The sequence below is a fragment of the Macaca fascicularis genome, chromosome 7 (assembly GCF_037993035.2).
Source record: "Macaca fascicularis isolate 582-1 chromosome 7, T2T-MFA8v1.1".
NCBI classification, from domain to species: domain Eukaryota; kingdom Metazoa; phylum Chordata; class Mammalia; order Primates; family Cercopithecidae; genus Macaca; species Macaca fascicularis.
Window position 1 is genome coordinate 26,711,992 of NC_088381.1, and position 14,333 is coordinate 26,726,324.

At 44.4% G+C, this 14,333-nt stretch overlaps 1 protein-coding gene across 2 annotated transcripts in view; it reads left to right on the top strand.

The window, feature by feature from the left end:
• Positions 1–10,133, top strand: part of SLC27A2 (solute carrier family 27 member 2) — a 53,263-nt gene extending 43,130 nt beyond the window's left edge. For both annotated transcript variants that reach the window (XM_005559520.5, XM_073995785.1), the window contains 4 exons: positions 792–990; positions 2,769–2,866; positions 7,640–7,770; positions 9,655–10,133. In XM_005559520.5, the coding sequence (XP_005559577.3) occupies positions 792–990; positions 2,769–2,866; positions 7,640–7,770; positions 9,655–9,831 (605 nt within the window). In that variant the 3' untranslated portion in view covers positions 9,832–10,133. The remainder of the gene's footprint in view (positions 1–791; positions 991–2,768; positions 2,867–7,639; positions 7,771–9,654) is intronic.
• Positions 10,134–14,333: the final 4,200 nt, after the last annotated feature.

Below are 14,333 nucleotides of genomic sequence, written 5' to 3' on the forward strand. Positions count from 1 at the left end.
GAGTGGGGAAAAGGGGGTTTATTTAAGTACCCTCCAATATACAGGAATTCCAAAGGTGCTAATTTACCACTGCATATAACATAATTCTAGTTTTAAACCTAGCTTAACAACTTCTTGCTTATGAAGTAACGTTTTGTGGGAAGGGATATGTAATTGTGGTTGCAAAACCGTAGTTTTAGGTGGCCTTTACCTTTAAGCTTTACCTACTGGGCGTTTGTGTAAGTGTACATAAATCATTATTCAGTAAAAGATTAGCAGTAAAAGAATTACAGGCCAGGTGTGGTGCCTCACGCCTATAATCCCAACACTTTGGGAGGTTGAGGAGGACTGATCATTTGAGATCAGGAGTTTCAGACCAGCCTGGCCAACGTGGCAAAATCCTGTCTCTACTGAAAATACAAAAATTAACTGGGCATGATGGCACACACCTGTAACCCTAGCTACTTGGGAGGCTGAGGCAGGAGAATCCCTTGACCCTGGGAGGCAGAGGTTGAGACTGCACCACTGTACTCCAGCCTGGGCAACAGGGCAAGATTCCATCTCAAAAAAATAAGAATCAAAATAAAATAATTAAGCCATATACACTAATGTACAGTATATGTGTGTGTGGTGTATATATGTGTGTCTGTGATACATATGTACATATAATTCACAGGTATACATGCATGGAAAATGATACTTCCTACAGCCAGTTTGTTGCCAGCAAGTTGTATGGCATTAGTTTTAAGAGAAGGCTGATGTATAAATTTGACCTCTAGCACATAAAATAAGTTTACTTTCTTCTGTTTTAGGTGAAGTTGGACTTCTGGTTTGCAAAATCACACAACTTACACCATTTAGTGGCTATGCTGGAGCAAAGGCTCAGACAGAGAAGAAAAAACTGAGAGATGTCTTTAAGAAAGGAGACCTCTATTTCAACAGTGGAGATCTCTTAATGGTTGACCGTGAAAATTTCATCTATTTCCACGACAGAGTTGGAGATACATTCCGGTTGGTTTTTCTGAATCATTGAGCCAAAAACAAACACACGTGCACTTTGGCATACTCCTAGTGGAATCGCATTCCGCTTTGGTTATGGTGCATTTCCTTCCCTGTCTTTGGCACATCAGGTCAAACTCCTGTGTTCCCAGAGAATGAGGAATGAAGTGCCTGAAGTGTCACTCTGCAGTGCACAGTTAACTTGGCTGAGCAACACCAGATGAGAATAAGGCAGGAAACCTGTATCTGATTTCTGGAGACAAAAGTACATTTAACTCCTCTTGTTTCTCCTGCATTATTACTGGTCACTCTCAGGACAGCCAAGGATTTTCACCTTTCCAATCATGGAGGTGTTTAGATAAAATCAGATGCAAATTAGTGTGGAGCTGATCTAGTTGAAGAGGAGGTGAGGGGTTCGGAGCCCCTTCCCCCAACGCCTTTCATCCCCAACCAGATGGTTTCCTGCAGAACCCCCAGGTCAGTGCAAGGAAGTTTGGAAGTCCTAATAGACCATGGAATTAACTTCCAACCATAGCACAGTCTTCCAGCCTCATGACACAGCTTCCTTCCTGTGTAAACTCCCTGAGGGCAGGCCCTGTGTCTGCCTGTTCACCCCCAGCACCTACCATGGTGCCTGACACACATAATCACTTTTTGCATGAATGAATGAGGAACGGATGGAAGTTGTCTAACTGCAGTAGAAAGACAGCAGGTGAAATGAGGAGAACCAGGCTCACCTCTCCCCACTGAGCAGCAGTGGTATCAAGACAGGTAACCATTGTGAACCTCAGTCCTTTTGCCCTTGAGATGAGGGTCACAATGATTCGCAGGGTCCTTCCATCTCTACTATTCCATGTCTTAAGATCCATATCACTTTATGCCATCTTCATGCTATTAAGAAGATACTTCTGGGAGGGCTAAAGAATTTTTAATGGGCCGGGAGTGGTGGCTCACGCCTGTAATCCCAGCAGTTTGGCAGGCTGAGGCAGGTGTATCACCTGAGGTCAGGAGTTCCAGACCAGCCTGGCCAACATGGTGAAATCCCGTCTCTACTAAAAGTACAAAAATTGCTGGACATGGTGGCACGCACCTGTAGCCCCAGCTACTTGGGAGGCTGAGGCAAGAGAATCACTTGCACCTAGGAGACGGAGGTTGCAGTGAGCTGAGATTGCACCACTGCACTCCAGCCTAAGTGGCAGAGCGAGACTCTACCCACCACCGCAAAAAAAAAAAAAAAAAAAAAAAAAAAAAATTAATGAAAACAAAATTTAAGTCTTTATTAAGTGAAAAAATAGCACCTGGTTTGGCTTTAACATTAGAATCTCCCTGTAACTGAAGTATATTTTTTCCTTTCTTGTTGCCATGAGACCCTGAAATAAAATATAAAGTTCTATTAAAGAGAACGTCACCAACTGAATTAAATAGCAACTTGAGTTAGTAACTGAAAAGTTGACAGACCTAAGCACAGCAGAAAATCATTGAGATTTCTTTCTAATTTCCAGTGCCTTTCTTAGCCAGGGCTGTATTTTAACATTAGAACATTATTCCATGTACTGTGTTTCATGTGGTAACATTGAAATTCCACATTTTGTTATCTAGGTCTATACTTTTCCCTTTCATGCCTCAAGCAAGATACCCCAGCCAGGACTAAGTTGGGGAGTTTGAGGGGCCAAGATGAGGAACACGAGATCAGCACCATGCAGAAATCTAAAGGAAACAGCTGCTCTCCATCATTGCGATCTGGGCCAGAAACCACCATTGACCTCTGCTAAATGTGTCCTTTCTTCCAGGTGGAAAGGGGAAAATGTGGCCACCACTGAAGTTGCTGATATAGTAGGACTGGTTGATTTTGTCCAGGAAGTGAATGTTTATGGAGTGCATGTGCCAGGTATATACAAGATAAGATCTGTACCTAAACCCATAGAGGAACTAAACATAATTTTAGCCCAGGTTTCTCATTGCTTTCTCCTGCCATCCAGAGTTAAACAGCTCTTTCAGCTGCCAGGGAGTAAGGAGCTTATGTCTGGCTTATGTTCCATTATAAAAGCCAGCTCAGTACATCTGAACATGGCCTTCTCTTCAGTTCAGCTCCCAGCCATTCTTGGGCTCTCAGGCAAACAAAGCCTCAAATATGGGAGCTCCACGCCACATTTGGCACGCCTCCAGAAAAGTCGTGTCATGCTTAAGAGCTGAGAAATGGTGTCCTGGCCTCCGAACTAGGAGGCACAAAGAAGAGCCAGTGCAGTTGCTAGGAGAAAAAGCTGGGGAAAAGTGGATTTTGTACAGCCTCTTCTTTTTAAGATTTCTAAGCCCAGTTCACCCCACTAAGTTTCAGAATCATCACACAAGAATGTTGTCACCACAGCTTCATCTACAGATCTGCTTCTGCCAGCAGAGTCAGGAGGGCCAATATCTGACCTTGAATCCTGGCTTCAACATCTGCTGGCTGTTTGACTGCCGGCTAATCACTAAAATTAAGGATAATGCCAGCCCTGCAGTTAAGGTTGTCAAGAGAACAAATTCATTTTAATTACATCAATGCTAAGCATATATTTATCAAATATATATATAAGGGTTGTTGTGACAATAAATCACATTGATTATACATGTCAAAGAGGATTCCGGCCTCCAAACTACTATGCAAATATAAGGCACTAGGGGTATTACTATTCCCCCACAACTCATATTTGGGATTCCCACCCATATTCAAAGTAGAAATCCAGAAGTCCCTCTTTCTCAAGCTGTGACAGTTCTACATGGCCTTGTGCTTGTTCTTTTTTAAAAAATATTCAAGGCCGGGTACAGTGGCTCACTCCCGTAACCCCAGCACTTTGGGAGGCCGAGGCGGGCAGATCACGAGGTCAGGAGATCCAGAGTATCTTTAGCCAACATGGTGAAACCCCATCTCTACTAAAAATACAAAAATTAGCTGGGTGTGGTGGTGGGTGCCTGTAGTCCCAGCTACTCAGGAGGCTGAGGCAGGAGAATCGCTTGAACCAGGGAGCCGGAGGTTGCAGTAAGCCGAGATCACGCCATCGCACTCCAGCCTGGCAACAGAGCAAGACTCTGTCTCAAATATTTAAGGCCAGATGCGGTGTCTCACACTTATAATCCCAGCACTTTGGGAGGCCGAGGCAGAAGGATCACTTGAGGTCAGGAGTTTGAGACCAGCCTGGCCAACATGGCAAAACTTAGTCTCTACTAAAAATATAAACATTAGCCAGGGGTGGTAGCTCACATCGGTAATCCCAGCTACTCAGGAGGCTGAGACAGGAGAATCACTTGAACCTGGGAGATGGAGGTTGCAGTGAGCCAGGATCTCACCACTGCACTGCAGTCTGGGTGACAGAGTGAGGCTCCATCTCAAAAAAACAAAAAGAATATTCAAGAATATCTCTTGCTTGTTCCTCCCCAACTCTGGGACAATGACACAAGGGGAACTATGGCCACATCTTGCTGTGAGAGGGGACAGAATGGAAAGGGGTGTGAATACTCCCATTGGAGAACTCCCCAGGCCTTATGCTGAGCTAACACAAGGGTCTAAGTTGTGGTTGTCAGTCATTGTGCCACCCTGGGCTCTTGCAGACCCTTCCTCAAATGTTGTGTATGCGTCTAAATGTTTGATTTTAAAAAGAATAACCACACAAAAGAGTATGTATGAGGCGAGAGAATCTAGAAGATGAAACAGAAGGATCTAGCCTAGTGTTCTTCAAAGTGGGTCCCCGGATCAGCAGTGTCAGCATCGCCCAGGAGTCTGTTACAAGTGCAGTTTCTCAGGCCCACCCCGAACTACCGAGTCAGAATCTCTGGGGCGGGGCCAGGAAGCTGTGCTGGCACAAACACCCCAGACATTCTTAAAAACACTGAAAGTCTGATTTAGGGGGTGATGAAAATGCACTAGAACTAGATCCTGGTGATGATAGTACAACATTGTAAGTGTGTAAAATGCCACTGAATTGTACACTTTTTTTTTTTTTTTTTTTTTTTTTGAGACAGAGTTTCGTTCTTGTTGCCCAGGCTGGAGTGCAATGGCGCAATCTTGGCTCACTACAACCTCAGCCTCCCAGGTTCAAGCAGCGATTCTCCTCCCTCAGCCTCCTGAGTAGCTGGGATTACAGCCATGCACCACCACACCTGGCTAATTTTGTATTTTTAGTAGAGATGGGGTTTCACCATGTTGGTCAGGCCGGTCTCGAACTCCTAACCTCAGGTGATCCACCCCCCACCTTGGCCTCCCAAAGTGCTGGGATTACAGGCGTGAGCCACCACGCCTGGCAAATTGTACACTTTAAAATGAGTTAAAATGATAAATTTTATGTTATATGTTTATCACAATTTTAAAAAACACACTAAAGTCTGAGAAGCACTAAAGCCCAGTGGTTCCAAATATTTGGCCAATCATCGGAACCATCTGGGAAACTTTTTAAAGCCTGGATCTAATGGACCAGAGGCTCTGGAGTATGAGACTCAGAATCTACATGTCTTTTTTTAATTCCCCAGTGAATCTAATGATCAGTGAGTTCTGGGAGCCACTGAAACAGAACAAAGGGGAGGAGGTTGACAGTCTTACACTGTTGGCAGACAGTCAGATAGGATGAGGAGCAGGTGTATTCTGTGCTGCTCCAGCGATCAGAACTAAAACCAATGGATTAAAATGACCAGGGAGCCAATTTTAGCCTGAGAACTCCCCTGTAACCATCAATAGAATAGGCTTGTCTCCCAGGATAGGAAATGCCTCCACCAACTAAGGCATGTAAAGAGAAGCTGGGTGTCCACCTGGGATCCTGGGAGAACTCTTGCAGCAGTGAAAGATTAGAGATACATTCTAAAGTCCCTCCCAACTTTCAGATTCTGTGATTCTCAATGCCACAACTGCTGTTGTCTGGCCCCCCATCCACAGAGGCCAGTCCCATTCCAGAGTAGAAATGCAGCTGGACTGTCTGAAGTAAGGCATCCTTCCACTATGGGTGATTTAGGACAAGGCAGTCACACATCTCGGCTTTGGACCAGGAGAGAATTTCTAGGTTTGGGCCTGGAGTGGAGTTCACTTTTTCTAGGTGTCACACCTGAACTGCCCAACTAGTCTGTAGAACTTTCTGCAATGATGGAAATGTTCCATATGCACTATCCAGCATGATAGCCAATAGCCACCATGTCACTATGGAACACTTGAAATGTGGCTAGTGCAACTGAAGAACTGAATTTTTCATAATATTATAATTGATTTTAGTTTTAATAGCCACAAATAACCAGTGGGTGTCATATTAGACCGTGCAGCTCTAGAGAACCCTTGGCCAGAATTGACCTTTACAGTTAGCCCAGAACTCTTATAGGCTGGAACCATCCCCCCAGAGCTGAACTAGTCCCAAACCACCCTCCGAGAGTCGGGGCAGAGGCCTGAGACCTAACGGGCCCATTTGCCCCTAGGTCCAGCGTTGCTGCTACCAGAGCAAGAAGCAAAGAGATGGTCAATGCAGAGGATTTCTGTTGCATAAGCCTTAATTCTAAAAGGAACTTATTGGAGACACTTGAGATTTCTAAGACAGGCGCTAGGGACCCTAAACTAAGAGGATCTAGTGCCCCTGCCTCTCTCCCTCAGACAAGAAGCAAACCGAATGAGGGGGCATCTTTTTTTCCTTTTGCTGTTTGCCTTCTTCAGAGCTATCGGTAAACACAATCACCATGGGAGAGATTTCAAAAGCTGGGGCCCAGGTAACCAAGGGAGGCTCCTGTCTCCTCTCTGATTACAGCTGAGTAGTTGAGGGAAGTGGATCGGCTCCCGCTGGGTCTGCTGGATCAGGTAGAAGATACATTAATACCTAGTTACCACTGTCCTCACAAGAAGGCAGTTGTAATTGTTGGAAACTGCTCTGGGCTAAATATCCTGCTGTAGGATCTGTTCTCTCTGTGGAGGGCGCATCCTCTTGGGACTAATGGGCCTTTAATGGGAGTGCACAAAACAGCTCCCTGTGCCTGCCTTCACCTCCTGTCGCACATCCTCTCCGAAATGCAGACAAGAAAAGCCATTAGAACCTTGATCAGATAAGTAGGTCTCCAAGGTGGTGTTCGTGCCCAGAGGTGCAACAAACCTGACATTGCAACCTGAAGAACAATCCAAGCTCAGTAAGTCGTGCCTGACGGTGGAGCAAGGACTTTCACTGGAGCCAAAAATAACTTCCTGTCGCCACCAGTCCAACCTACTCCCTACCCAGATGTGTTTGTATAGGCTGCTAAAAAGAAGGATGATGGTTCTAAGCACAGGATCTAGAGCCAGGCTGCCTGAATTCAATTCCATACCCTGCCTAGTATTTGATGTCTGACGTCGAATAAGTCTCTTAATGTCTTTTTGCCTCAGTTTCTTCATCTGTAAAATGGAGATAACATCTATATCTCTTCAGAAGGTTGTTGTGAGGGTTAAGTGAGATCATCAATACAACACACTTAGTATAGGGCCTGGAATATAATAGTCAACCAACTGTTATTATTACTATTAATATTAGTACATTCGCTTTAAAGTATCTTCGACAGGTATTTGTAATAAAAATTCCAACTATCCAAATGAAACCCATGCTATAAAGTTGTCTGAGTCCACGGTTCTTTGAACTAATAAAGCATCATAAATAGCCATAACACATCTAATTTTTTCTCACTTTATTTCTAGATCATGAGGGTCGCATTGGCATGGCCTCCATCAAAATGAAGGAAAACCACGAATTTGACGGAAAGAAACTCTTTCAGCACATTGCTGATTACCTGCCTAGTTACGCGAGGCCCCGGTTTCTAAGAATACAGGTGAGATCTCTTATTATCAAATTCAGTGATCTGCTGTCTTGGAGATTCTTACCTCTTAGGGAACAACTTGCCTTCTCCCAGGATGACTACATTTGCCAAATTATCACCACACTTTCCAGGAAGCTCAGAAAGAAGTATCATAGACCAATAAGGAAGTGGTCATATCAGACTGGGTGCAGTGGCTCACGCCTGTAATCCCAGGACTTTGGGAGACCAAGGTGGGACGATTGCTTGAGCTCAGGAGTTTGAGACCAGCCTAGGCAACATAGTGAGACTTCATGTCTACTAAAACTAAAAATTTTTAAAAAGGCTGAGCGCGGTGGCTCACGCCTGTAATCCCAGCACTTTGGGAGACCGAGGTGGGCAGATCACCTGAGGTCGGAAGTTCAAGATCAGGCTGGCTAATGTGGTGAAACCCTGTCTCTACTAAATATGCAAAATTAGCTAGGCATGGTGTAGCATGCCTGTAGTCCCACCTACTGGGGAGGCTGAGGCAGGAGAATCGCTTGACCTGGGAGGCGGAGGTTGTAGTGAGCCAGGATCATGCCACTGCTCTCCAGCCTGAGCAACGGAGTAAGACTCCGTCTCCAAAAAAAAAAAAAAAAATTAGCCGGAGACTGAGGCAGGAGGATTACTTGAGCCTGGGAAATCAAGGCTGCAGTGAGGTATGAGTGCACCACTGCACCCCAGCCTGGGCAACAGAGCAAGGCCCTGTCTTAAAAAAAAAAAAAATCAGAAAACAGCTAGCGGAAATCCAATTCTAATCCCTTTCTCGTTACAATGACAGACCAGTTCATTCAGCAAGAGTCTTAGCACACAACTCACAAAGTCTGTTTGGTGAGTCCTGACAGACATCGCAAATAGAAATGCTCTGACCCTGTTTGTTGTTTCCAGTTTTAAAGAATACAGAAATCCACAGAAGTTCTACACCTTTCCATGGTGTGAAATTTAACTGGACGTTAGCCAGCTGGAATTGCCTAAGACTTAACTATCACTGCTAGGGGAGTTTTTTTTCTTCCTCCAACATTAACCCTTTGGTTGGTTTAACATTCTCACTTTTAGATTTTGAGCTGTGTGATTCTGTAGTTGAAGACTTGACAAAGGAAGTCTTAAGATTCCAGATATTGTGTGTATAGGATTATTCCTGTTCATGAAGCACCGACATTTGCTTTGCAACCAGATGGTAAAGAGGCATGAAAATGAAATATCCTCAGATATTTTGATTAACACATTAATTGAAGGGAAAATCAGTCTTCAATCTAGTAGACAAGATAAGCAGACTGAGAAAACAGAGTTTTTCTGTAAATGATCCCTCCTTCTACTCCCACCTAGAGTCGGGATATCCTAGTGGTACCTGAAGCCTTACCAAGCAGTAAGCACCACGCCTCTTCTCAGAAATCTGTGCACAGGTATCTCATCATTGGCAGGTCCTCCCTCCCCACCGGTGATCCTAAAGCTTTAAGGGAATAAAAAATACCTCACAAAGGGCTCCCTAATGGAGACCAGCGAACAGAATGTATGGGTATCATACAAAACTTTCACTTCACTAGAAAATGTAAAGAGAGTGGATGTTACTTGCTCCTACCACAAAAATGATAGCTATGTGAGGTAATCCATTTGTTAACTAGCTGGATGTAACTATTGCACGATGTATGTGTACTTCAGCACACCATATTGTACATGAGAAAAACACGCAATGTTATCTGTCCATGTAAAAATAAATCAAAATGGAAAACTTTTTTTTTAACTTTCACTTCCCAGCTGTCACATGAGCCAGGGATGCCAATGATTTGCTAGATCTCCATGCCCCACCCCTACCCCTTGCCCTGCATCCCAATCTATTGCAAAATGCAACCACAATGTGGATTATTTGATGTTTTTCAGGACACCATTGAGATCACTGGAACTTTTAAACACCGCAAAGTGACCCTGGTGGAGGAGGGCTTTAACCCCGCTGTCATCAAAGATGCCTTGTATTTCTTGGACGACACAGCCAAAACGTATGTGCCTATGACTGAGGACATCTATAATGCCATAAGTGCTAAAACCCTGAAACTCTGACTATTCCCAGGAGGATAACTCAACATTTCCAGAAAGAAACAGAATGGACAGCCACTTGATATAATCCAACTTTAATTTGATTGAAGATTGTGAGGTGCAGTTTTTTTAGGAAATTATGCATACCAGTAAGGGAGACTTTTTAAAATGACAGCTGAGTCTTTGCAAGTAAAAAGATTTAGAGATTATTATTTTTCAGTGTGTACCTACTGTTTGTATTTGCAAACTGAGCTTGTTGGAGGGAAGGCATTATTTTTTAAAATACATAGTAAATTAAATGAACACCAACATGTGAGATGGCACCATCTCTGTGTTCTTTCCTCACTTTATTCTAATACAAAGCCTGTGTCAATTGCTCCAAAGCCTGAAGTTCTCACTGGTAACTTTTCATACGTGTCCCATTCATAAGAGTAATGACATTCTAGGTAAAACTGGCTGGAGACGGGGAGTGGGGTGTGAGGGGTGGTAGGGTGAGGAGGCTGGATCAGCAGAGGCCAACGCAACGGAAATCTACCCCAATGTGAGGAGGCCAACTTTCCCTACCCAGAGGCATCCCGTGCACTGCGTACAGACAGCATTATCCAACAGGTAATAATGCCATCTATAGTCCTTACAGGAGCCTAATTCTATGGCATCAGAGTTCTGTACATAAAAGGAGTTCAGGCCAGGCACAGTGGCTCACGCCTATAATCCTAGCACTTTGGGAGGCCAAGGCAGGTGGATCACGAGGTCAGGAGTCCAAGAGCAGCCTGGCCAAGATGGTGAAACCCCATCTCTACTAAAAAAATACAAAAATTAGCCAGGCGCAGTGGCAGGCACCTGTAATCTCAGCTATTCGGGAGGCTGAGGCAGGAGAATCGCTTGAACTCGGGCGGCAGAGGTTGCAGTGAGCCAAGATCGCGCCACTGCACTCCAGCCTGGGTGACAGAGTGAGACTCCGTCTAAAAAAAAAAAAAGGTGTTCAATACATTTTAGCTACATCAGGGGTTGCAGACTCAGGTGTCTTCAGAATTCACATAGGTAATGTGGATGAGAAAAGCAGGTCACAAATGAATGTGGTAAACTTGGGGACAGCCACTAAGCTTCAGTCAGCTGAATATAGGTCAAGTATTGCTGGGATTTTCTGATTATTCAGAAAACAGAAATCCATCAGAACTTATTAACATTAGTGTCACTAGAGTTGATCTACAACCCCTGCCCCCAACACACACACACACACACACACACACACACACACACACACACAACTACTAGGTTTGACTGGCTTTTTAAAAAGAAAACAGAAATCTAGATATGTATGTGAATCTCCCAATTTTTGAAATCTGAAGTCTCAAAATTGTTTAAACTTCTATGCATCCCAAACAAAATATGTCTGTGGGCCGGATAAGTCCCAGCTGTCCAGTTAGCACCTGAGTGTCACTTACATGTGCCCCTACTCCCCAGATGGCAACTGGTTTCACTCCAAAGCCAGTCTCCTGCCCACGGACCCTTTTCAAGGACAGGAGGACCTTTAGGATGGCACAGGAGGCTCTGGGAAACTCTGAGGAGCTCTTTTACCTAAGCCCTTTCTCCTTAGACCTAGCTGCTCCCTTCCTGGGTTTAATTGCTTTACCTCTGCATGTATGAGCTGCAACAGAATTCCAGGAGCAGGTCATGGGTGACAGCACTCAAGACGACATGTACCTTACCTAGAGCTTGTCCTAGGCCATGGGAGCATCACGGTCATTGAGTTCACATCCAGAAAGCATGGCCCAAGTTTACCACAGCCTCCCTAGAAGTTTCCATCATGGAGTTTCCCTCCCTAGAGGACATCTTCAGATGACCAGGAGCTGGTATGGCTTGCCAATTCTCCTCCAGTGTAGTCCCCATAAAGCCCCAGGCAAACATATCTAGGACTCCTCAATGATATATGATGAGAGCTGTTGCCACCCCCAGCCCCAACAGAGTACTAGAAATATTTTTTTTTTAACTCTCTTCACTCTTGGGTGACTTTTAAGAAGAATCATGACCAAAATCCTTGCCCCCACTCATTATACCTAATGATAAACATTTCCTGAGTGCTTAGTATACATCGAGGACTTGAGGAGGGTCTAAAGAAAACTCCAGATAGGCTACACCTTTGTGAATTTTGCCAGTAATTAGAATGATTATTGTTTGTGAGTCAGCACTTGGGAATTTTTGCAAAATTCTCTCTGCCTTTGAGTTACAGGAGAATGAGGAACCCAAGTAGCGGGAGATAGGACAGCCTTTGAGTATCACGTTGTGCAATTGTGTTACCTGGAATCTTGTCAAAGGAGAAGCAGGATGTCAGCAGGGGTCATGTTAGAGCAGTGGCTTCATTCTGTGTCACAAGGGGTATCTTTTTGGGTAAGAGGTCAGCATTTACACTGTTGGCCAGAATATTCGTGTTATATTAACCAGAGCCTGCTTGCCCCGATCTCGTTTGACCCATGTTTTAGACCTTCCAGTCAGAAACTCAGAGACCCAGGTCCTCACATCCACACCCTGCCCAGCTCTGCCTCCCAGCCTGATGATTTCCTCAGTCTCCCATTTTCCCACACCACCCTGAATCTGGCCAGGTAACATAGCTCCATTGAGATAAATAGAGACACCCCACAATGTCCTCAGCCCCTAGGTTTCCATGTATGTAAACAATTGTAAGCCATCACTTGTGAGAGATAATCCCTTAAAGATTGATTTTTCTCTTTTAAAAGGGTAAGAAATTGTGCCCAAGAAATATCTGCACAAGTCATTCTCATTTGAAAATATAAGTGGATATTTGAATTTAAAAAAATAAGCTGATATCAATGTAAATTATCCAACAGGGCTTTGATTTCAAATGTATTGTTTGGAAACCTGTAATCAGTGCATAGATGGGATGCTATAAGCACCAAAATAATTTGGGGATAAAAGTAGGAAATGTCAGCTTCTGAAATGGAAGCTAATGAGAATCAGTATTAAAATAGGTAAGGTTAGCCAGGCCTGTGGGGTGTGCCTATAATCCCAGCTACTAGAAACTGCCTATAATCCCTGTCCAGAGACTGAGGCAGGAGGATCACTTGAGCCCAGGAGTTTTGAGTCCAGCCTGGGCAACATAGTGAGACCTCATCTCAAAAAAAAAAAAAAAAAAAAAAAAAGGAAAAAAGGTAGGTTTAACTAATTGCAGTGACTCAACTTAAGAGATAATTTGCTAAATGTGTCGCTCATTCATACATCCACTCTACAAGCACTTCGTGAGTGCCTGCTATGGACCAAGAAATGTTCTCAACATGGAGTGCTGAGTCCCATCCCCCCAAAGTATAATTGGAGTTTGCATTTCTAACAATGCCCAGGTGAGGGTAATGCTGTGAGATGGGGGCCACATTTGGGGAATAACTGACATCCTGAGTTATACATCATGTGCACTTACTTAGTGGGTAACTCAGTTCCTCCAGGCTGGGTTATCCCTTGCTAACTGAGACTCAGCTCTTAGATCAAGTGGCTCAAAGTGCAGGCCCTAGGAAATGTCCAGCATCAAGAAGCACCTTGTCATCTCAAGCCTGCAATTGCTCTTGGAAATTTACATCAATTAGAGCTTATATCTGCTTGCTAGATACATACACATGTATTATGATTTGCTATAGCAAACTAAAAGCAATCCTAGAGAGTAGCTAGTCAAACCTCTTTACTTGATAAGTGAAAAAACTGAGGCCTGAGGTTGCGTGACATGACTAAAATCACACAGCTAATTGGCTTCACTAAGATCTCACTTAGTACTTGCGGGAAGAGAGTATCATCATAGACCAGTAGTTCTGAGTGTGGTCCCTGAGCCAACAGCATCAGCAGCACCAGGGAACTTGCTGGACCAACAAATTCTTGGACCCTGCAAATTCTAGACCTACTGAATCAGAAACTCAGGGGGCAGGCCCAGACATCTGTGTTTTGACAAGCCAAAGCCCCCGTGGTGTTACTGATGTGGACTCAGTTTGAGAATCACTGGCTTAGAGCAGTGCACAAGCTTTACTGTGCATGAGAATCACTTGGGGACACCAACGCTTGGGGCACACACGCTGCTTTGAGTAGCACGTCAGTCTAAAGCAGTGGTTCCTAGATGTCACTGCACACTAGAATCATCTGGGGAGCTGTCAAAAATACCAAAACCCAGGCCCCTGCCATACCAATTAGATCAAGGATTCTGGGAGTGGGAACGAAGCATCAGTATTGTTTTAAGGACCTCCAAGTGATTCCAGTATGCAGCAAAGCTCAGGGATCACTAGTAGAGAACAAGGAGCAAGTTTTCAGCTTTTGGCCAGGTGCAGTGGCTCACACCTGTAATCGTAGCATTTGGGGAAGCCAAGACAAGAGGAGTGCTTGAGCACAGGAGTTCACAATCAGCCTAGGCAACATGGGGAGACCCTGTCTCTACAAAAAAATTTAAAAATTAGCCAGGCCAGGCATGGTGGCTCATGCCTGTAATCCCAACACTTTAGGAGGCCAAGGCAGGAGGATCACCTGAGCCCACGAAT